The following is a 25670-nucleotide window of genomic DNA, read 5'->3' on the forward strand; positions in this document are numbered from 1 at the left end:
TTGAAGCAGTACGATGCCTCCCAAAAAACCTACTCTAATGCCAAAACGCAAAAACAGATTGATTCCCGTAGAGAAAGAGACCGAGTTCGCAAAGCAGCAGCTAGACAAGCAGAAACTGCTGAGCAAACACGGCTATGGCTCGAACAGGCCAGAACTGCTACTGCAGCTGCTAGAAGTGCAGAAACTGCAGAACAAAAGCAGCTACGCCTACAACAAAACAGAACTGCTATTGCACCTGCTAGAAGAGCAGAAACTGCTGAACAAACACAGCTACGCCAATAGCAGGCCAGAAAAGATGCTGCAGCCGCTAGAAATGCAGAGACTGCTGAGCTGACCCAGCACCGACTCAAACGGCTCATAGCAGCTGCTACAGCTGCCAGACGTGCAGAAACTGCTGAGCAGATGCAGCTAGCTAGAACCAACTGAACATGATGCACTAGCTACAGCAGCTGCTCGGCGAGCTGAATTTTCAAAGCAGACGTAACGGTAACAACAGCAAGATGCACTAACTACGGCAGCTGCTCGGCCAGCTATACGTTGCCTGCTTGAAAGTAGGCACAAGCCGAAAACTGTTTGTTCATACACCCAATAGAGAAACAAAAAATGCTGTCTATCTGCAAATGTTTCGTCGAATTAACACTGTGTTATTTTAATGTCATGCTTGCATTGAATTAGCATTATGTTATTGTTGTGTCATGCTATGTCCTTCATGTTCTGCTATACCTACATATTATCCACACATTTTCTAACATTTTAGTATCTACATACTAGTAGTAACTTTTAGTATATACATGCATATATTTTCATGCATTCGTTTTCCTTATTATATCTCATAAAAAGGTTAACATGTTGGTGTTGTTTTATTATTGTAAGGTGCTAATGCTGTATCCGCCTTGACATCATACTGTCTGCGGTGTTATACATGTATATTTTACTAATAGTAAATTTTATCAACGCAACCACATTACTGTTGCACTGTTTGTATATACCGAGTCTAAACACAGGCTATAGGCAAAGAGTTGGTGAGCCCTGATTAGTGTTTTAGGCATGGAGGAGTCTCCATTCAATAAATGCTGTTGATAGCAAAATACTTTATAGAATTTCTTAAAACATGCAAACATTTTCAATACTGCCAGTTTGAAGAACTTCAGTTTGCCTAGCAATGCCAATTTCATTATCAGCTCTCTGTACAAATATAGGACAACTTCGATTTGAGTGGTTCGAGACTGATGCATTGTAAATTAGCTGTCAAGCCCATTACAGATATCCATTGTTCTTCCCAACATTATTGACATGTATGACTGCATATGTGTATGCAGTCTGATCAGATGAACAATTTCAGTGGGATGCATATTTGGAGTTGTTTTACAGTATGAAAGACAACTCCCAATAAACCTTTTGCTGTACGCAAATCTGTTCCCGTCGACGGGTAATGCAGCTAGTATATGTATGAAGATTACAAGCTTAAATTGGCCAGTTCCTCTATATACATGAATACAGGCCATTTGGGGGTGCAGACAACTTCACATTTAGGTAACTTCCAGCCCCAAAATCCTAAATTTTAAGGAGATATCTAATATTAAAAACCATGCGACAGTGTTCAAACATCACTATTTCTAGTATTTCATTAAATACATACAAACAAGACATAATGACTAGAAAGTCCCCTGTCATACAGCCGACGACCAAAGTGATAATGGAAAAAGAAAGGGTACTGCTGGTTGAGAAATGCAATATTAGCAGTCAAATGGTACTGTAGTGCAATAGGAGAACTGCAATGGTAGCTGCAATGGTTGCTGTAATGTACTGGATGTTATTATGTACAACAAACAGCAATAATGAAAGAAAAATATTATATGTTTATATCTCTTTCCTGCAATAGGAGAAATGCAATATTAGAAGTAAAATGGCAAGCGGCTGTGTAATATACACAGCTATATCATTGGTCATAGCAACCAATATCAAGAAGTTGTGATATTTATCTAGATTTATGTATTTATATCTAAAAATTATGCTGAATTTAAAAACCTAAACATATTTTAGCTGGTTGTCATAGAAATAGATGTATATCTATAAGAAAATGTAGGCCTATTACTTAATTTTGCAGATATTAAAAACGGCTTGGCAGTACTGCGATATTGGGCACAGCCGCAGTATCATCAACAAAATATTTAGAAAAATAATAACAGTAACATATTGCACACCATCGGTCACTATATACTTTGATCTTGTAAATTCGAATCATTATTCTTATAACTAAATTTTGTAAGAATCGTATAAAATCGAAAAATTATTCTTACAATTAAATAATGTAATAATCTTATAAGAATTGTTAAAAAAATATCATCGTCATTTCCTTTACTTTCATTGCTTTGGACATCAGTTGGAATACCAAAGTACTCATTATAAGTGTCCAAAATTTCAGAGTCCGGTAGAATCGGTGAAAAAGAAACGATTACTTGTCAGTACTTTTACGTTAATTACAGAAACCTTCGGCAATTGGATAATTCCATAGACTGGTGAAATGTGCACGTTTTTCTTGTGCAATGCACACGACTTAATGGTTCTATTCTCGGTCGCACGGCCTTATCGGCTTTTCGTTGGCTGGTCTTAATTTTGATTTAATAAGTCTTGTCAAGTTTTTATTGCATTTTTAGGCCAAATTAATCTGTCTATTTATGTGTAATCCGATCAGATAGGTTAGTTTTAGGATATCGCGTCAAACTTTCAAAGACTTGGTAACATATTTAAATTTGTTTATATGTGTTATCATTATTATACTTAAACGACTCTACACAAAAATGGTTAAATTCTTTGATTGGATTTCGGTACAAGGGTTTGGTAATGGTCGTTGACAGATAATTTTTCGGGAGTTGTGGGCGCATATACATTTATCGAAAAGCTCCCAAACATTCGCTTCGCTCGTGTTTGGTCGTAGGAATAGTTGCACTATAGTATGAAATGTCTAACCTTCACTCGTATATGCTCCATACCTTCCTCCAAATCGTTAAAATTTCCGGTTTCTGAGAACCAGATGGAGTTCTCAAAATTCTATTTATTTCCTGAAAACATCTGGCCATCTGATTGAAAATAAAAGAAATTTCAAGCATCCCAGGCCTACCATACATCGATTGGGCTTTCTGCTAGTTCAGCAGTAAGGTGTAAGACAGTTGAATGATTAAGGTAATAGAGTGTAGGTCTAGCAAGAAGAATTTCCAGAGTTCGAGGCTCATGCGAAGCAATTTTCATGCAGAATTTAAAATCCTGCATCTATCATTTTTTCAATGTGACAACTTTGAGCAAGATTATATGATGATCAGAGTTTTATAAAAATAAGTAATTGATCACCTTCTGGCGTTGCAGAATAATCTGTACTACCATGAGAGCAGCGTTACAAAATTCTCGTCTTAGAGATGAGTTTTAAGAACAAAATACCAGAGCTCTATGTTTTACCTATGACTTATTTAATGATATAACTAGGTCCACTTCAAGTAATGCTTAAATAAAAGTGTAAAATGCTCTTAGGGTTGTTAAAACAAAACTACAGTTTGTACTGCAGTTTGTATGCAGTACTACAGTTTGTACACAGTGCTACAGTTTGTACACAGTACTACAGTTTGTACATGACTTTAAGTTTGTACACGACGTAACAGTTTTTTCACGACACAACAGTTTGTACATGACGTTACAGTTTGTACTGCAGTTTGTACGTAGTACAACAGTTAGTATACGGTGCTAAAGTTTGTAACTGGCACTACAGTTTTTACACCGTATTACAGTTTCTATGTGGTACTACAGTTTGTACACACTACTACAGTGTGCACATATTGCTACGGTTTGTACAAGGCGCTACAGTTTGTACACAGTATTTCAGTTTATATGCGGTACTACAGCTTGTATGTGCAATTATAATAGGGCTAGTTAAAAGTTTCACACGTATTACAAAATACTAATGGGCACATGCTCAGCCTCCTAAGCTGCCTATTCCTTTCAGTTTACTCTATTGTAGCACATATCAATTGGATGAGTTTTGGCAATTGAGAATAATAGAGAAGACAATTCCAGTCAGTTACGTACATTGTTATGGGTATAAAAAGCACAAGCAGCGGAAGACATGAGAGGTACCCGAGGCATGAATAAAAGTTTGGCAACACTACTATCTGTGAGCTTTTTTATTGAGTAGTATTCACTGATGCATATTGAAGTTGAATGTACAAAATTGATAAATATATAATCAATAAAGGAAGAAATATTATAAATAAGGAAAAAAACGACAAAAAGGCTATAATAAAATGAAAAATATAATGGCTGTTTAATGAATAGATTTTGATAAAACGTTGAATCACATTTTCATCAATCAATACTTATCTATATGCACAAATTATGCTAATTCAATCCAATAAAAATAATTCCCACCATAAGCCAACAATATTAAAAATATTTTAAACAATTTTTTTTTATATTTTAGGCTGTTAGAGTTCAAACTATTGATGCTTGTAGCGCTACCAATACGAGGTTTATAAGAATTACAATCAGCCGGCAAATGCCGTCTTATGCATTCAATGGAAGTTTGCTGCTGAAAAAATGCATAGCTACAGGACAGCATTGTAGGAGGTGTTCAAGACATTGCCTTATAAATTGTAAAACAAACAGACTGAAAAGCTTTTACAATTCTATGCATATTTTACTGTAGACCCGTTGTTCTCAGTTGTTTGAAGTGGGCAGCTGGCCCATTGTGCTGCTCAGCCATCTCCTCTCATCCGATATGATTTGATGTTTGCCCTTGATCAACAAAGTAATAAACACTGTGCTTATTATTAATAAATCGCTCCTACCTTCATAGATCAATAAACCAGATCAATAGTTTTATAATAATATATCTAATCCTTGTAACACCTAGGGTGCTTCTAGCACGTTCTCAATCACAGCGGATTATTATCTAGTTGAAAGTGAGTAGAGTATCTGCTTTAAATATAGTTACAAATAGTGTACCTGCTTCAACACCTGTTACATATAAAGTATCTGCTTGAACACGTGTTGCATATAGAGTACCTGTTTCAACACCTGTTACGTATCGGGTACCTGCTTCAACACCTGTTACATATAGAGTACCTGCTTCAACATCTGTTGTATCTAGAGTACCTGCTTCAACATCTGTTACATATGGAGTACCTGTTTCAACATCTGTTACATATAGAGTACCTGCCTCAGCATCTGTCACATATAAAGTACTCGTTTCAACATCTGTTACATATAGAGTTCATGCTTGGACAACTGTGATATAAAGAGTACCTTGAGTAATTTGTTTGTGTTATATTGATTATAATACAAACAAGCTACACAAAGTACGCCTACACTTTGTATGTTACTCAAGGTACAAATCTAGTACCTTCTATCAAATTATCATGTTTTCTCCTATGGTATCTTTCTATCAAAGCAAACCAGATTAAGTGAAACACATAGCAAATAAAGTGTTGTGTTTACTGAAAATGTGCAGCACAGAGGTTTGATGAATCATCTACAATAACAAAACAAATGTTGAAGTAAATATTTAAACTATGTACATTACAAAATAACTTAACTATGTAAAGGAGGGCAACCTATAGGTACATATGTTTGTTTAAAGGTAGTTCATCAAAGATTCCTAAACAATTTTTATTCCATAAAAGATTATTTTGGTTGAACTTTCTCAGTTAAGATAAAGGATGACAAGTATGTTGAAATTTGGAGACACAAATAATCCTTGGCATTAAATGTTGAAATGGTCCTAATCCTCTAAATCACGATAATAATGCTGTACCCTGAAAGTAATCCTACTAGAAATAGCTATTTAAGGTTTTTCTACAAAACATTGAAATAACTACATCTAACTATTACGGAATGTTAATTCAGTTTAATAAATATTTCATATCACTTTTATTTATTTTTATTTATGGCCTGATTTGCTTTTGTCAGCAATCCCTGATCAAATAAAATGCTGATCAAAACAAATCAAACAGAGGCATCATAAACCATGATCAATGACATTACATGATTGTATATTTTGAACTATGTTATAGGCACAAAGTGTAGAGACAGAAATGAGGTTCTTTCTTTACCTGCTGATGATAGTGGCTCTGCTCCCAATGGTATTTATAATATAGTATATTCACATTTAAGAATTTCACATAATCAAGTTAACATAGCTGACAAGTTTACATAACTGGTATTTATTTACCAGTTATTTAAGGCTTTCTTACATATCTGGTAACTATATAAACCTTTTATATATCTTATTCGATGTAAAAACCTTAAGCATCAGCTAATTATTGTTTTAGTTAATCTTTACTAACTTCTCAATTTGGCCTAAAACTGTAGATGCAAATTTTTGTATACTTTTAGGAAATCCTATTTACCAGCTAAAAAAAGCGCAGTAAAGTGAAAATTTTTACCACTGAGTTAATTAAAGAGATAAAATGTTGGCAAGTGAAGCTATGAAACTATTTTTGTTAGACCCATCATTTTTTGAGAGTTTTTGACTTTTTTGATTGGGCAAAGCAAAAGTTACATTAACATAATTTCTGAAGGCAATTTTATGTACATGTATGTGTATGCAGTTATTCTACAATGCTTATATACTTTTCATATTTGTTAGAAAGAACTTATCATTGTAAATGTCTATACGTGTAATTATATTTTCTTTCATAATTACTTCTTTTTATGCAAAAGTGTCGAGCTTCGACAGCTTCAGCCAATAAAAATTTTGACGGAGATCGCGGAGAAGCGATATGTATTGCTACAATTGACCCAAATGAAGCAAAGGCATCTCTGAACTATAATGCCATTTCAAAGATCTTAAAGAAAAGAGATGAGGTGAAGGGTCTGCCCACGGCTGTTCTGTCTATTGCTGGAGTAGCACGATCTGGCAAATCCTTTCTTCTCAATTTGCTGGTCAGCCTTCTGGAGCATTTAGAGAAGGTAAATAGAAACTAGTTGATTGATTCAACTCTGAAAATCAAAATACGCTTTATGTATTATATAAAGATAAACTTTCCTTTTTTAGCAATACGAGAGTATTTTAAGACGATGTAATGTAACACTGATATAAATCAATGTAAATCATGTTGAAAAACGATGGTACTAGATACTGGTTTAAAGAGAACACAGTAATGAAATTGAGTCATAGGCAGGTCATGTTTCAGGTGTCGGCAGTACGAAACTCTTTGTCAACTAACCTGCGACAAATAAGTAATTTTAATCACTTCAAATCAAGTCTCAAGCAAAATCTACTTAATTCACTCCAATGTTGTTAAGTATTTTTTCATTTAAAGAAATTAAGTAACTGCTAATTAGAGCTCAGCGCCTTTACGAGCTATGCTACTGCACATGTGGGTCTTCATTGAACCTGCTTTTTTTAATTTATCACTTTTCTGTCTCTTTTTTCAAAAAATAAAACCAGCTAACGAACTTATATTCAACACAATCAGATTTGAACCTTCAGTAAATGCTTAAAACATGTAGTCAGTAGTTTTAGTCTATCTGCTGAAACCATTTCCTCATATATAATAAAACTATCATATTAATTGTTACAATTGATAAACAGACATGAGCTCCAGCAACTTACCTTTGGCACTCAGTGTCATTTCTTGATACCAAATCATTTCACTTTTTTTGTGAAAATATTTTCTGGTTTTCAACTGCTCAAACTTTTTAGCTGATGAAACAGAGAAAACCAATATGTTTATTTAAGAGTAGTAACAGACATTTTCATTGGATTTGTGATTGGACTTTGTCGAAAGGCATTTATGATGGTGACCTACAATACTAATGGATTATCGATGTTTTTATACGTGCTGAACCAATTGGTTTTTAAAATCTCTATTTTGAGTTTGATCTAATTTTCTTATGTTGTTTCTATTAGCATTTGTAGCAAAACATTTTTTTAGATTATGGAAAAAAAGTTTCGAAGAAAACAGCTAATCATTTCATACAAGTAGTGTCTTCTTATCTGAGACATGTACACAGTAGCAATAAATTCTTTATAGAATTATTGAAAAAGAGTCCATATTATGTAACCAATATTAATAAATCTCACTTTGTTATTGCAAACGCAGTCTGTCTGTTAGTCTTCGTAAAAATGCATTTCCAAATTTTTTGGCTAATTTCATTCAAACTTCAAACGAATAAGCTCAGTGCCTTCCATTAGGCCGCTAAAGATATTTAGTTTTAAAACTCTGTCTGGTTTTCTGTGCCAGCTTTTTGAACACTTATTGGTTGAAAATGAGAAATTCAAATAAGAAATTAAAACAAGTAACATTGCTAGACTCATTGCTAGTAATATTAAGTAAAAGTGTTTGATAGGCTGGGAAGTCTTTGCATCTCACTATGGTTTCTTTCAAGTTTGGAAAATAAGATTAACTGGCAGTCTAGTTATATTTTGTGCATCGTGTGCTGATTTATTATATTCCTAACTATTTTACATTCCATACAAAGAACTGATAGTGATGAAGTTAGCAGAGTAGTTTTGAATCTCAGTTGTGCTAGTGCTTTCTCTTGCTGGCAAAATCAATGATAAGTTAAATTACCATCTGGTGAATCAGATAGGCTGGTTTATTGCTAGTACTACTAAGGACGGACAATTTAAGCAATTTAATTATTTATCTGGTCAGCCCTTTGGCTAAATGATAGAGGAGGTGATAAACTGCTGTTGGAAAAAAGATATGCTGAACAGACACTTCAGCAGTATTGAAAGACCAGACACTTATCCAAGCAGCATAGTTGTCTTCACTTGATGCAGTAGGGAAAAAGCCTTTCCGATTCAGTGGTGCAAGCAGTTAATGAAATTCTTTGAGTTGCGTGCTCTCAGAAAAAGCTTTGGAAGTGTTGCAAAAGTTCAATTTTGTTGTCTCACACCACACAAATGCACTTCGCATGCGCAAGCCTACTATAAACATCACACATATCACTCATGCTCTGAGGGAATTGAGTTCCTGGATAGAATTCGTCTCTATAAATAAAGCAATGATGACTAACTCTATTTGGATAAGTGACTCTTATATAATAGAGTTCAATATATGACTATTTTAACTTTGAACTTACAAAAAATCAAACTGGTTGCTGTATAAGTATGTCTATCTTCATAGACAGCACTTTTTGCTGTTCCACACTTTTTGTTTCTAAATCTTTTTTTAAACTACAGTGTAAAGTTCCCCAGAGAAAAGTTCATATATATTATAGGTATGATAGTAATAGTAGATAGTGTAAAGTTTACCAGAGCGACCTTGAAGACATCTGCAGGCACCTCAACAAGGGAGCTCTGCCAATCAGATTTTTGATTGGCGAAGCTCCCTTATTTATATCAATAATATTTATTGATATAAATATTACTTACATAATATTTATTTCAATCACCAATACAATCAGTCTAGAGAAGGTTAACTATAACTGAAATCACTGTCTGACCTAGGCACACAGAAGTTTACTATAATAAGAGCCGTGTTTGTCTGTTTGAAGCCACGCTAAGAGCCTTAAAAAAAGATTGAAATGCACAAGAATCAAACACCAGCATTTGAATTGCCAATCAAGCATGCTGCCAACTGCAGCACTCAACCACCACGCAACATCAAAGAATAATTGTGGCCATATTTATTACACACGACGATCTCGCACATGATGTATTAGTAGTCATAAAAAGAGTGTGCGAACTATATACGTATAAGATACAATACACAGACAGTGATGCTATGCTAAACAAACATACCTAATAATAATACCACATGGTACATCATGAGATATACTCTAACAAGTGTAACTATCGTGTAATGTTTAGGAGCTTTTGTTCATAGGGAGATAACTAACACAATTATTCAAGTATGTTATGCTATTAAGTAATTTTGGAACGTCGGTTACAGTTGTCTAGTATGAACTAGACTGAATAAGTCGACACTGACCTCCTAAGATAGATGTATTCTTGCTTAAGTCATACCACATGAGATATCAGTTTAGGTCTTTTGATCAATTGCAATGTCTTATCGCTCATCTTACATATCTAATACAGAATTTTCTGATTTATTTTTTACTCAAGTGCTTTTTCTCCGACAGACTAATGATGCAGATAGTTGGCAAACATCTAATCTGACTATCAGTGGCATAAAATGGGCGCGAAGTGAAGCGGCTGTTACACAAGAGATATGGATGTGGGACAGACCTATAATTGTGAAAAGACGCAATACAAAGGTACATCACAGACAAGTATTTATCACCAGTTGAAGCTGGTGATTCACTTGAGGGGTTTAAATTTCAAAAGATTTTACCAGAAAGTATAGATATTTGTTTTATCATTTCAAATTTTTTTTTTGTTTTAAGCGATTTGCTCGCCAAGATATTTCAAGATTGAAATTGACAAAATTTGTTCACAGTTAATACATAAAAAATGGACTTCTCCAAAAATGATATCAATAGTTGCACTTCCTGTTTGTTCCTCTCGTTATGACATCAGATATGTATTCTATTCAAGTTGCAGTATTACACATCACTGTTGACATATATTTTGTTTTATATTTGCTCATGATTGTTGGAATGAAACTTCGAACAAAACCTTGGATACATAAATTGCTATGGATGTTTCAAATGATTTAAAGATAGGCTGGTTAGGATTGATCCCATCATTTTCTTCTAAATAGTGTGCCAATATATAAGTAATTGATGCTGATGAGACCGTATATTTATCACTTACACAGAATATGCATGATTATTGACATCATTTTTGGGTATGTCTGGGCGCGCCTTTTCTGAGGGTTTTAACTGATTGAAAAGAGTTCTATGAAGTTTTGTATTTCAGGTTGCAGTACTGCTAGTGGATACACAGGGAATAGGTGACAATACCCGTGATCAAAGTGTAGACATGCTGATTATGTACCTGAGCCTACATATTTCAACTGTTCAGCTGCTTAATGTATGGAAATATCCTACAGCCAATGAATTCCGGCTTCTGAAGGTAATCTCAACATATTTCTTTATTTTACAACAGTTCCCTTCTTTAGCCGTTTCTATATGCATCTGATCTACAAGTTGAATCAAAGGCTCTCTACTAATATCTAAACTAGTCCGCTGGCAGTCCCTTGCACCATGAGAGATCATCATGTGTAATAAATATGTGCACAATTATTCTTAATTGCAGAAAGTTGGTCAAGTGGTGCAGATGGTAGTGCACCTGTCTGCATACTGTAACAATCTGTCTGTCTCAATCCAACTCTGGTACGACCCAATTATTTTGCTAACACTCTCAGCGTAGCTTCAGATGGTTGAACATGGGTTCTTATTATAATAAAGGTTATAGTAAAGATTATAGTAAAGAATATAGAAAAGATTATAGTAAAAATTAAAAGTCTATTAGCTGTAAATTGCTGTTAAACACCTTTTTTGATTCTGCAAGAGTCACTACTCATGTTAAGTTAGCGAAAAACAGCCTTGAAAAACAAATTAGTAGCTAAAGGTACAAGGAAGCTGACATGTGTATACATGATTGTGTATCGCGCATTGTGATAAGTACAATCCAACTTATAATTTTTAGTGGCGAACAATATTTACATATTTTGAAATATATCACAGCTGCGATATTAGTTGATAAAAATATTAACATGAGCGCACATATTTGTGAATTTACCTCAAACAAGAAATATATTTTCTCAGAAAGAACTATATAGCTCCATTTGTTTAATGTTAATTATTTATCATATCTTGTAGTAGTCTTGGAACTCTGTGTTTTGATTGAGGTTAGACCCTTTCTTTACTGATACTACATCTACACAAGATAGATACTTCTATGTTTCGACTTAAAACAGTCAAAGCTTGTTTTTAAATAATCAAACCTTAGTTAGTAAATCACTACTATGATAAGAGCCACATTAGTTTGTCTGTACGCTCATCTGTCCATTTTTCCAAAGCCACTCTAAGAGAGTTAGGAAAATGCCTCACATAGGAATCAAACTCAGATATTCAGTTTTTCAGAATAATTGCACAATAATAATAATAGTGATTACACCTGATGATTTCTCACAACCAATGATATACAGCCCCAATACAGCCCCATTTGGGCTGTATATCATTGTCACAACAAACTAGACTGTCAGTGTACTAGTAATAGTACTAGATAAGATGCTTTGAAGACGTCTGATGGCACTCCAAAGCTTTATTCGAGATCCATTTGTCAACAAGTTTAACATTCTAAATGTTAAACAGAAATGTTGACATTCACATATACAGGTGCATAGGAAAGCACATTCATATACACATGCTCATACGCATTAACACTCTAGCCACAAATATGTGTTCAGTACTGCATGCAGAATTTGTAGCTTTGCAACATATTTATATCATATTATTTTATTATTTATATTATTATTGTTTATTTATTACACTTGTTAGCAACTGCTTACCTATCTGTACTAGCATAAACATGAATCTTCCAAGTTTTACATAATAAAACAGATTCTTAATAAAGTATAATGTATCTACACAAAAAAATTTATAGACATCATTCTACAGATTCAATTACTCCTTTGAAACCTGTTCAAATAATTTCTTTATTGTGTCAACATTCATTTCCAAATTTAATATTAATTCAGTAAAACTCAATTTAAGATTAACCCATTTCAATTGCATCTCAATGCTTCAATTTTGCAAAAAACATTGACAAAATTTTTTATCATTAAGGAAAAGATTTGAACTCCAATTTGCTAAGTAGGCCTATAGGCTATAAAACAAAATCTGAAGTCAAATGTGCTGTTGGAGCACAACTAATAAGTAGACAATTGAAAACCTGATGCCGGCCCTTTAGACCATATATTTTTACAGCAATGCTGTTCTCATACACTAGTTAGTCATGTTTTCAGAGTTATGAGTAAGAATAACAGTTTTAGTAACAAACTGACTGCAACAAAAGTTAAGCATACTTTTATACTTATGTAAAGGTACAAAATATCATAGAAAAAGTTCAATTTCTATTCTAACTATTTTTGGAGCAGATACAGATAAAATATGAAATAGAAATTTCTTTTGAAGAAATTTGTAAATACAAAATTACTTTGTTCTAGTGAACTGACTCAGTCAAATGTTTTGTTTTCATACAATGCTGTACAACTTATTTTCTTAATTTTGTTTCAAAAGTAATAGATTTCAAAACAACCTTTTAATACTGTGTTTGAAAATTATGCCAAATGTGTTTCTTTCAACTCTGTTAGTTTAGATTAGTAGCCTACAAAATAAAACAAAAGTGAATGCGTGGCCTTGATGGACTAAAACAAAAAAGTTTAACCAACAGAAAGCAAAACTTTTAATTTATATGATTACTGATGAACTAAAACTAGTTAAAGCAATTCTCCTATTTAACTTAGTCAATTAGTAACAAAGTTTCATTACCCTTAAAGCATTTTGCTGACTACAAAGAGCTAGCGGAGAAGGATGATGATTATCTGTTCAACTCACTTACATTTGTGCTTAGAGATTTCCAGGGAAGTGAACATTATGGCAGAGATGATGGTATGCTGAAGTCGATTGTGAGTTGGCTTTCAATGTTTATTCAGTTTGTACACACACATATATATGTATATACTGTGTAAATATACGGCGTACATATAGTGCATACACACTGTACTGCATGCATATACTGCATACATATACTGCATACATGTGCTGCATTGCATATATGTACTGCATTGCATATATATGCTACATATATATCTTATCTATCATCTATATATATATATTTTTCAATGTCTGTGAATCTGTCATTCTGACTATAGATATAGCTATAGCGCCCGCTGATTATTTTACCAATGCGGATACGCGTTACAGTGCTCCTGTAAGGAATTTTTTTTGTAAAGTTCAATTACTATATCTGGGGTCAAGGCCACTTTTTCTCACGCGGAAAATTATATTGAAATATTTTGGAACCTAGGTATACACAAAACGATGATTCTTTGTCTTTTTTTTGTTAGAGAAAATTTGTTCGGCCCGCGAAATCAACAATAATTTATCTCAAACTTGACATTTGGCGATTAGTGTACAATTATATGCATTATTAAAAGATATACGTCACTGAACTTGCCATGGCGAGTTATCCGTATCCAATATTTGGTATGTCAGGTATCTGTTATAATCAACACGAATCGCTAACGTAAATGATAAAATTCCTGTGAAAAGTTTGAAGTTTACAAAAATACAAATATCTTTAAACAAAATTTAAGTATGTGTTTAGTAAATTAAGTTCAATTCAGTCAAATTTGGTGTTTAGGTTGCACGTCTGTCTCGAAAATAAGAACTTTCCACGTAGTACATTGTAATTTTATATCTTGCAGATCATAACCACAAAATGCAATAAAGTCATTGTAGATACCTATAGTTACTAAGGTTAACATAGTATTTTGGTACTATTTTTAAGGATGATGATTTTTGCCAGGAGGTGACTGCATTAGATAATGACTATCGGTTTTTATACTACTCCATGTACGTATATAGCCTACGATATTTTTGCATGCCAGTTTTCGCATGCCAACACTGAAATAAACTGAAATCATATAACTGTAGACCAAATGATTTTGATTGTAATCGTAGTGAAATAGACTATATTTAGTCATTACTCTTTAATGAATTCACATTTACATGTACATTTAAACACTTTTACATTTATATTTTCCTTCTAAGTTATTTCAACGAAACACTTCTTCCATTTTTTGCACTTCTTTATAAAATTTGAAACTTACAGTTGTTGGAAAACCTTTGCAGTTGTTTTATTTATTTTAATTCAGTTGTCTTGCACAAAACCTTTTCCTCATGATATGAAGTTTAAAAGTTACAGCTGTTTGACAAAGTTTGAACATCTTTACCGTTACTTTTATTTTCTCTCTTAATTTATTTCAACTACACCAAACAATGCTATCATGATATGTAGTTTTAAAGTTAGAATGGCAAATGTTGTTATATGTTAAATACAAATCAATTTTCTGACCAAAGACTATTTTATTACTCAGGCGACGCCGAGTAGCACAGCTAGTATATACATGTACATATATTGCTATAAGCACTGGTGTATAACTGTTTGTTTTCTAAATTTTCAACTTTACAATGTTTTCAATGTAAAATACTTGACGATCAGATTAAAAAGAACACTATTTTTGTTTAACTAGAAAAATCAAAGGCTTGATAAAAACACGAGGACCATCCTAGAAGGAGTTGAAAGCGCCTTCAAACATATAACTACATACAATATGCCTCTTCCTTGTTCTTCCATTTTATCTGCCAGTTCCAACAGCAAAAAATGGAAAATCAGTGGTAAGTTCTATATAAGAATTATTAGTTATGACATAACAAATATAAAGAAATAAATTTCTTTTTCTCTTTTACAAAATGATAGCTAATACAAATTTTATTAATATTTTCTGTTGTATTGCTCAAGGGGGCTATTAACTACTCACCATCATTGAACTCAAGATCACAAGAGGTCGTCAGTTTCGTCTCCAGTCACTATATATTCCAGGAGGTCACATGTCTCCTAGCCGTTTAAGCCGTCTTCATTTAGCCTGTGGTTTTTTATAGCCTGTGGTTCCCTAAACGTGTTACATTATGAATACATAACATGCCATTTTTTCAAGACCACAACACTTAATCCAAATACAAATTCTAATGTCAATACACTCAATGTTCACCCAAGTGCAACCACTATTAGCAAAACAGATAATCTCTTACGAAGCAAGCGTTAAATCCAATCAAGCAGGATTATCAAGCAAAGCTGGTTAGATAATCACAAGAGCCTTAACTCATAATTAATCCTAATCATAGTTACCAAGTTTCCAAAATCAGATATATGTATATAATTTTCTGCTCATCTATTAATCTGTTTACTTACGCGTCTTTATTCAATCATTTACCAACTCATCTTCCTCCACACTAACACTCTCTCTGTACCAATCGGTCTTTCTAGGTTCCGCATCTATTGCCCCCGGGTTACCTGTAACTTTTGGTTCAAAACCAGCAAGCTGATCGTCATTACTACTTCTATCTGCTATCTCTATCTCTTCCTCTACACTTTTAACAAAGCTTTCAAGTTGAGCCTCCTCTTTGGGTCCCTCAACCTTACTCTCCACGTTACTAGCATCTCTGCTAGGAACTACTCACTCAACGGAGGTTTCAGGTTGGATCTCCTCTTTGGATTCCTCAACCTTACTCCCCTTTTTAGTATCTCTACTAGGAATAGCAGTAGCAAATTCATTTATAATACTCCATACCATATTTCAGAGGTGGCTTACTAACTCGACCGTAGCTAGTAACAACTGGTTATCTACTAACGGGCACAAATTCATTTCTAGAATTTTTTCTAGGCAGATCATTACTATTTCCTGGCACTTTTCTATCATCAACAAAGGGAGTTTCCCCTTTATGTTCACTGACTACAAAGGTTTCCTCCACATGCTCAGCAACACCAGGTGTTTCCTCTCCCTGTTCATGGATCTCCAAATCAGGAATCATGTCCTCCTGAGTTTCAGACAAATCATTATCTACTACTTTAGAGTTGCCCGCTTTTGAGGAGTAACTTTACAAGAGAAGACCATTATCATCAGAATCCTCAGATGATGTATTTTCGTCATCAGAATTCAACAAAAATAAGTGTTTCCTATTTTTACGTATCTCACTCATGCCTAGATTAACCCAGTAACTTTCAGAGGATTTATCCTTTCTCAAAACTATACCTTTTGAACCTACACCAACCAGTAGGGGATTTTACATAAACCATTTGACCAGGTTTTAACTCGTCTAACTTTGAAACTCTATACTTTTTATTCCAACGTCTCCTGATTTTCTTTTTACGTCTGACCTCATTTTCCTCAAACAGTTCATAGTCTACATCACTTTTATATGGGAAACCCAAGTTTGATCTAATAGCTCGACCAAAAATCAGATCACTTGGCGCACATCCCGAAGCCAAATGTGTAGTCCTATACCCAGACAGAGCCCAATTTTCATCTTGACATTTCTTCCATAATCCTTTAAAGGTTGACTTGCAACAAAATTCACATTACAGTTATTTGGTATCAAAAGATTCGCCATGTCTTACTCTGTTGTGTAGTAGGTGCCAAATATGTGGGAATGTGATTAAAAGCTCTTAAAAGCTCAAAAACGAACAGAAAATCGCAGCGACACGAGACCGCCCTAGTTTGGATTCGTTTTCCAAAACGGCTAAAATGTGACGTATGTGTGGGAGATGGTTTATGTTTAGACTTTCATGCATTCTTATTCGTCGAACTATTTTCACAAATATACTTCACGCTTGCAATAAAAATCAGGTCTATTGTTCTAACTCCTCTATTTTATCGATAACGTAATGCTGCAACTTTGAGCACTGATATCTCAAAACATAGCATAAAAATATGTTTAATTTTTTAAACTTAGCTCGAACGATTGCATATCATCCTCTGATAAAAATGATGAGCCTTTTGGTCCGCTATGATGGTTGAAAAATGCTGTAGAAGTTGTTCGCACCATATGGCGAGAATTGTAAGTCACATGATCAGATAATGTTAGTTTCAGTTCAAGTTTGATCTATCGCAAATAACAGATACGCTTTCTCGTATTAAACTTGTTAATTTCAATTCGTCATAATCTCTAACACGCCACATCGTGTTTGTGCAGCTGGCAAGCTGAGAAGCACCTTTTTTGGCCAAGAGCAGAGAAAAGACCAGACCTTCACCGGGCGTGGAGCAACTGGGTGAAGCTGGATGTGACAAACTTTATTTATTCACCTGCTTACTCTTACCTTTGTTTTCGCCATTTCAAAGACGACATGTTTTCTAACCTGTTTGCATACTTCACATGTCACCAAAGCACGTGAGTAATTTATTTTATGAACTACTTGTATTAGTAGTAGTAACTCGAGTTATTTTCTAGTATTCTCTTAATACTACTGTATTAATCTATATTTAATATTACAATATTAATGTCATTTAATTGTAATATGATATTATTAGTATTTTATCTTTTTAATTGCATGTATTATTCTTATTATAATAACAAAACTAATTCATACTGCATATCTATCTGTAAAACGTAATATATTAATCTATAATTGATAAAATAATGTTATAAGTTTCACGATTAATTTTGCCAAATTTCTTAACCTTACTCACTTATAGATATGTTATATAAAATAGTTATTGTCATTTTCTGGTATCATCGTTAATAGCATAATAATATTATTAGATGATTATTATTAGTATTAGATGATGAAGAGTTTGTTCCAACCACTGAAGACTAGGAAGAGTTTGAGCGCTATGTTGGCCAGCGTCAAACGCTCTCCAATTACATGTCAGATAGAGCTGAATTTAACCAAACTTGACAAAATATAAAGAATATCCATAGAGCTATTACTCACATTTTTACGTTTACAATATCATGGATTCTGATAAGGTTTTGTAAAATCTGTGTCATGATTGCATGGCTATAAATTTATTCTTTTTCTGATCAAGCAAATATGATATAATAACAGGAAATGATGTTGTACAAATCTTATTGCAAGTCAACTATTGTGTTGTGATTTCAGACCCGAATCCTCCTTCAAAGTGGAGAAAATAATAGTAAGTGTGACAGCACTCCAGCGACTATTTCACTGCCACGTCTGCGCCCTCCCCTGCTCATTCACGATGGTGCGAGAAGGCGGATGGATAGAGTTCAAGGCTACATGTGCCTCCTGTCACCAATCGTACACTTGGGAAACAACTGCCAGGGTGAATAGAGCTCACGTCATCAACCCCCTGCTGGCAGCTGCATCACTCTTTTCTGGCGGATGCCTTACGCAGAACCTCCGTTTTCTGTCGCTCCTGAACATCGCAATACCAAGCTACAGCGTTTGCCTCTACCAACAAAGAGAATACTTACATGGTGTGAGTGTTAATATTTACCCATAAACTTGGAAAATGTGAGTAAAAGCTTGGCAAGCTAATTGAAAAACGACATTTAGAAACAATTTTTTTCTTGAAATGAAAATATGTCATTCTTCAAGCGAAATATATTATAATTTAAAATTCTGATTCTTCATCATAATATAGCACAAAAAAGGGGAAGAGGATTCTACATTCTTAGACTAATGATAATGATACAAATTAATCTTGTATAATAAAGTTTTACAATATTTTACAGTGTATTGCTGAGCAGTACACCCTGCATAATGAGGGATTGATGGCAGCAATCGATTGGGAGCTTGATTTGGCAGGTGACGGTAGATGCGATAGTTCGGGGCATTGCGCCTTATACGGGGCCTACACTATGATGGATCAGAGCTGCGGTTTAATAGTCAGCAGCCATCTTGTCAAGGTAAAACTTTGACAGTTTTTACTTCACAGCCTGACAAAAACCCAAATTTTTTAGTAGTTATCAATACATAAACATGAAGTTGCTGATCTAGCTAAATAATTCATTCAAATAATGTGAAAGTGATTGTTGGTCGTAACTTTCTTTACTTTGCAGTCAACGGAGACCACCAGCTCTAACGCCATGGAGCTGGAAGGCTTCAAGCGATGCCAGTCTGATCTAATTTCCCACGGCCTGAGAGGGAGGTCCATTTCAACGGATGTTGTTACAAAGGTTGTGTGCATACCGCAAGCTTGTGTTTTGGCATATGCCGCAAATTCGTCGCAGGGAGTGGCGGCCTCTACCTGCCTGCTTGGTGTCTAAGATTCGAGCTCTTTTCCCACCAACAGATAATGAAGAAGAGTTTGCAGATGTGTTCAAGGGCTTCTGCTATGGCAATGAAGAGACTCAACGACTTTGATTGAGAATTCTAGATCAACTCTATATCTTAGGTGGTACTCATTTTTATTGCATTGTCATTTTATTATTTTACTTTTATTCAGGCTAAGCCACATGGTGACTACACACCATGTAGCTAACAAACTAATTCTTGTTAGCAAATTGCTGTTACATTGCTTCCATATTTAAAATCACATGATTAATGTGCATAAATCTGCCATCACTGATTTTATAAAATAGAAACAAATACATAGAGGAACGCATATTGGTTTCACCGCTTACCATCGGTTAATAGGCCCCAGCACTTCGTCGAAGTTTGCGTTCATGGCTGGGGTTCCTTACCTGGGCGCCCACTCTGAGAACCTCGTCGCCGGGGAATGAGTACCACCTACTATCATTCTGGCTTCGAAGCCTCAGAGCGGTCTTTAGAGTTGAGCTGGAATTCTCAATCAAAGTCGTTGAGTCTCTTCATTGCCATACCAGAAGACCTTAAAGACGTAGTCTGCAAACTCTTCTTCATCATCTGTTGGTGGGAAAAAAGCCCGAATCTTAGACACCAAGCAGGCAGGTAGAGGCCGTCGCTCACCGCGACGAATTTGCGGCATAAGCCAAAACACAAGATTGCAGTATGCACACAACCTTTTCCGAGCATTTGGCGATGGCTCTCCAAATGGGAATAGATTATCTACCAAAACAATTATTGAAAAACAATAATTGCTGATCATCAAAATAATTTCGATCTTTATATAATAAAATCATAAAACTAATACACTCTATACTGTAGTAAGTGTACAAGCCAAATATAACAGTTCTCCTTGTGTTCCACGAGTTCAGAATATGTGTGTTCAACCAATGCATTAAATGTGTAACACAAGAATTGTAGATAATGCTTGACACATTAGCATAGCTTTGGTGTTGTTGGCATTAAATGAAAATCCAACTCACTATGATATCGCAGGTAATTATTCCACCCCAACTCAAAGGGTGCAGGTGCCACAAGTTCGTCCAAACCAGGATGCATACACAGGCATTCATGCTCCCCGCAGTCATGGAGACGATGCGCAAACTCAGCATCATGGCAGCACAAACATTCAGGAAGAGATGGCATGTCTTGACAGCATTTGGAGACACACCACTCTGTAGCCGATGGTATGAGCTCCTAAAGAAATGAACAGATATGTCTATGCAACCATAGCTAATACATCAGGTCGATGCTATCCAACAGTATATCAGTGCAGCACTAGATTTAAATATTAAAATTGTTAATGTTGTCATTCGAGAAAAATCTGTAATTATTTTTTCGCAATATGAAGCGATAATTATCATAACTAAAATCATATACATGTATATAATAATAATATTCGTTCTATCACTCTCAAGCTAAAACTATTACTACTAGCTAGCTTGGCACATAAGAGCTGGCTAGTGGCGGTGCTTACTTGCTGGGAAGTTTGATTCTGTTGAGGATTTTCTTCAGATAGAGCGTCAGGCTCGAAACGCCAGGGTCTTAACTCTTCAGAATTTGACATTTTTTATGATCGCAACTCGGACATGTACACGTATGTTGAATAATCGGACGGAATGGCCAAGCTGAGACTGTAAAGTAGCGAGCATCTATATTTAATACGGGGTCTTAGGTAAAACCCGAAGTGTTTGTCATAAACTATTGCTACGATAAGTTTGATATTGAGCTGTGTATTGGCTTTTCAATTCACGCGAGAACATCACGTGACAAGACAATAACCAAACTCCACGGACATGTCATCGAAACAAAGAGATTCCAATCTACGGCGGCTTTTTGTTTTTGAGCTTTTAAGAGCTTGTAATCACATTTCCACATATTTGGCACCTACCACACAACAGAGTAAGACATGGCGAATCTTTTGATACCAAATACCTGTATTGTGAATTTTGTTGCAAGTCAACCTTTAACAGTTTTCCCAGCACTTTCTGCTAAGCCATTAGAGCAAGGATACCATGGGCTACTAGTAGTTACGATGAAACCCATTTTCTCACCAAAGTTTCTAAATTCTTTACTAGCATAACAAGTTCCCTTATCAGACTTGATAACATTAGGTATACCAAATCCAGAAAACAGATACTTAAAGATGTGGTTGCGTCAAATTTGAGTTGATCTTAAAAGAAAGCATTTTTCTTCTCTATCAGTTGATATGTTGTTTGTTGTGTTACGCGATCTCATTACCAAGATATTTGAAGATTAAAATCGGAAAAATCTGATCGCGGTAAAAACGCTCAGGCCACAAAAACGTGCTTAGACTTGCCCAACATGATGTCACGCGTCATACAACCTGTCTCTATCTCTCGTATTCACATCGGCTATTTGCGATAAAAGTCTAGTCCTACCTGGCTCTATTGGCATATATCTTATTTTGTATTTGCTCATGTTGGCTAGAATAAAATTTTAAATCCAGCTACAGATGCATTATTATGAATGTTTCAAAGGCATCAAATAATGAAAATTGAAGATTTGTTCTACTCACCTTCTCTAAATGTTGTGTAAACATTTGGGTACCGACTACCAATTCTACTGGTCTACGGTAATTCTGTCAAGCTAACTATGTAGAATAAGGTCTTTGTATCAGCACAGTTCTGCCGCTACCCATACTAACGATATACAGCCTCCCATAAGTCCCGCCCACCTTATGTTCGTTGCCTATCCTTGGGGCTGGGCTGTATATCATTGCTTACACCGACTACTAGTTTCTTACTACAGTAAGTAAGCAAGCCGCGTCTTTAAAAAGAATATACATAGGGATAGAGTTTTAAGGATGAGAAGTCTGCTGCAAACTGAATTTGAACTCACATTCTCCAGTTCTGTGGACATCCATATACCATATCCAATTCACTACAATATTTTGCAAATCATGTTTTGCATTATCTTCAACAATATTATTGTATTATATAATTTTTACAAGCAAAAATATTTTCATCTCGGCATAAAGCTTTTATTAAAAATGTTCATCAAGTCGCGGCCAATCACATAGTTTTAGCTGATACAATAAGACAAATTCATCTACTGCAACAAACTCAAACAAAACATCATGGTTTATGCAGCACACATTCAAGTCTCTCTTTCCCCTTTATGGCAGTTTCTACACTGACAAAGCTGCTTTGGCTGGTGAGACGACATAAACATTCTGTAATCAGTAAAACAAATGCAATAAATATATGTCATTCATAGATATGTCATTCTAGAGCGTATCTATTGAAAGCTTTCAAATTGGGAGTTAAATAGATTGCGAGTGTAATTTTAAAAATGAATAAACATTTAACAAAGGCACAAGTACGCCAAGCCAACGATTCTAAGCCATTGTATAGCTAGATGCTAAAGATTAAAAAGAAGCCGTCAAGAACTCACTGTACATACGTATCTCGCACGCGCAGGAAATTACATTTTAGCCTCAAACAGGAAAATATAATCTGAATGTAAACTCAACAGGAAACTCTATAGGAGACTCAAAGTAAAACATAAATTTACCTCCATTCTCCGATCTTCCTCTGTAGAACTTTAACTACCTGATGCCAAGAAAACTCGGAGTCACCTTCGCAGTAACTTTACAGCAATTTTACAATTACATGCATGTTGTTCGCCAAAAAACGTGTCGATCGAATAATTCATTAAAGTAACGATGTTAATTAATTTAGTAAATATCGATGTCCATGCGATTTAATAATAGAGTAAAATCCCTAAATTTGAGATCACAGACAACACGTTTTACGAGTGATAACATTTATTACGGCCTATACAAAAATTTCGCGCTGATGATTGGCTAAGGAAGCGACCTCATATTTATCGCTCGTGGTTTCTTTTCAGATATATTGCTTGTGACGTCATGAAATAAGCACCCGCTAGAACGTGAGCTTTTTAAAAGAGGGCCTCATTCAAACGCATATATCTCTGGACAAGGTTGGTCTACAAAGACAAAAATGGCATCAAATTGTAGCTGATGTTTTAGCCTTTTATGGGTCTTAATTTCATTAAATCGAATTTTTTGACGCAACCACATCTTTAAGTACTTGAATTATCTCTTTAGCAGTTTGAGATTCTATATACAAACATTCTATCCACTTCGAATAGTAGTCTATAGCAATTAGAAAATGTTTGTTATTATAATGCAAACATTACATCTATTTATTTAGTCTGCAATCTCTTTATTACCAGGCCACCAAAAATTGACATTGAGCTCATCTACAACATTCTCTTATGCCCTGATGATCTTCATGACAAATTTCCAAATACTGTGCTCTCGATGACTTAAGGATGTACAGCCTAGAGTCATATAACAACATATTATTATAAATACTTTATCTCTCTCTAGACCTATATAAACCTATCAGTTCTTTACTGAAACTATCCAATTCATGTGGCCATCCAGAATACAAATACTCTCTACACTTTAGAGCGTCTGAGTCTTTACTAACCTCTTCCTTAAGTTTCTCTTCCTTTACATCTCCTTGTTACAGCTTCTACCTTGTTACAATTAGCTTTACTTACCTGATCACAAACAGCGCCACTGTTTGGATGGCTAAGCAAATCAGCAATGAACATATTTTTTCCAGGAGTATGGGAAATATCGTAATCATATCTCTTTAGTCTTAATTTAAAACGTTGTACCCTTACAGGTAACTTAGACAAATGTTTTTCACCTAAAATCGCGATTAAAGGCTTATGGTCCGTTTCCATTTCAAATTTTTTACCAACTAAATAGTAGTCAAATTTCTCACATGCCCATGTTGTAGATAAAACTTTTTTTTGACCATGGCATATCTACCTTCAGTTTTAGACATTTGCCTAGAAGCATATTCTACAGGTTGTCCCAAACCTTCCTCGTTATACTGTAGCAAAACTGCACCTAGTGCATTTTTACTAGCATCAGCGGAGGCTATGTTTATCATTTATCTCGAAAGTACATAATACTGGACTATTAAAAATATCTTTCTTCACAGTTTCAAAAGCTTCTTGTTGGTCAAGACCCCAAAACCATTCCAATTTACTACTGGTTATTCCGTAAATCGGAGTACATAAACCAGCTAACTTTTTATTAAATTTCGTCAAATAATTTACCATGTCAGTAAATCTCCTGGCTTCCTTTTTGCTTCTCGGAGGCTTCATTTAAACTATAGCTTTTATTTTACCTAAGTCTGGTTTAATACCAGAACTGCTCACTAAATGTCCTAAAAACTTCACTTCAGAACATCCGAATTCAAATTTTTCTTTTCTCAAAGTCATTTCAGACTTCTCAATTTTTTTCAAAACTTCAATGCAAACGCTGCCAATATTCGGTTACAGTTTCTCCGCAAACTAAAGTATCATCCATCAAACAAACAATTCCATCTAAACCTTTCAATATCTTTTCCATTTCTCTCTGAAAAAATTCAGGGGCTGAAGATATCCCAAAAGACATTCTTTTAAAGCAAAATCTACCCCATGGGGTTACAAAAGTTGTAAACTCCTTGCATTTCCCATCAAGTCTAACTTGCCAAAACCCAGAATTAGCGGGATAAAGGCTCTTCGGTAAAACCCGAAGTGTTTGTCATAAACTAGTGCTACGAAAAGTTTTATATTGAGCCTTTTATTGGCCTTTTAATTCACATGAGAACATCACATGTCAAAACAATAAACAAAAGGATTGACTAAGTCAAAGAAATAAACTTATTCCGATCTACGGCGGTTTCGTGATGGCGGCGATTAACTGTTTGTTTTTGAGCTTTTAAAAGCTTGTAATCACATTTCCACATATTTTGCATCTACAACACTGCAGAGTAAAACATAGTAAATCTTTTGATACCAAATAACTGTAATGCGAATTTTGTTGCAAGTCAACCTTTAAGTATGTAAACAGAAGTATCAATAACTCTATAGGTACTCTTAA

The 25670-nt window shown here is 34.8% G+C and overlaps 1 protein-coding gene across 1 annotated transcript; it reads left to right on the forward strand.

Annotated features, from left to right (window-relative positions):
• Positions 1-1651: 1651 nt before the first annotated feature.
• LOC137387936 (atlastin-3-like) lies at positions 1652-15541 on the forward strand. Its single transcript, XM_068074453.1, has 7 exons — positions 1652-1711; positions 6060-6128; positions 6709-6957; positions 10081-10215; positions 10820-10975; positions 13407-13535; positions 15434-15541. Exons 1-7 carry the CDS (start codon positions 1652-1654, stop codon positions 15539-15541), a joined length of 906 nt encoding a protein of 301 aa, XP_067930554.1.
• The last annotated feature ends 10129 nt before the right edge of the window (positions 15542-25670 follow it).

The sequence above is a fragment of the Watersipora subatra genome, chromosome 2, assembly GCF_963576615.1.
Source record: "Watersipora subatra chromosome 2, tzWatSuba1.1, whole genome shotgun sequence".
In the NCBI taxonomy this organism is placed as follows: domain Eukaryota; kingdom Metazoa; phylum Bryozoa; class Gymnolaemata; order Cheilostomatida; family Watersiporidae; genus Watersipora; species Watersipora subatra.

Excerpts from the sequence above, each read along its gene's own strand:
- LOC137387936 (XM_068074453.1), top strand. The coding sequence starts at position 1,652 with ATGACTAGAAAGTCCCCTGTCATACAGCCGACGACCAAAGTGATAATG. Across the intron at positions 6,129-6,708 it reads TAGTGGCTCTGCTCCCAATG|TGTCGAGCTTCGACAGCTTC; the intron begins GTATTTATAATA and ends TTTATGCAAAAG. Across the intron at positions 10,216-10,819 it reads TGAAAAGACGCAATACAAAG|GTTGCAGTACTGCTAGTGGA; the intron begins GTACATCACAGA and ends TTTGTATTTCAG.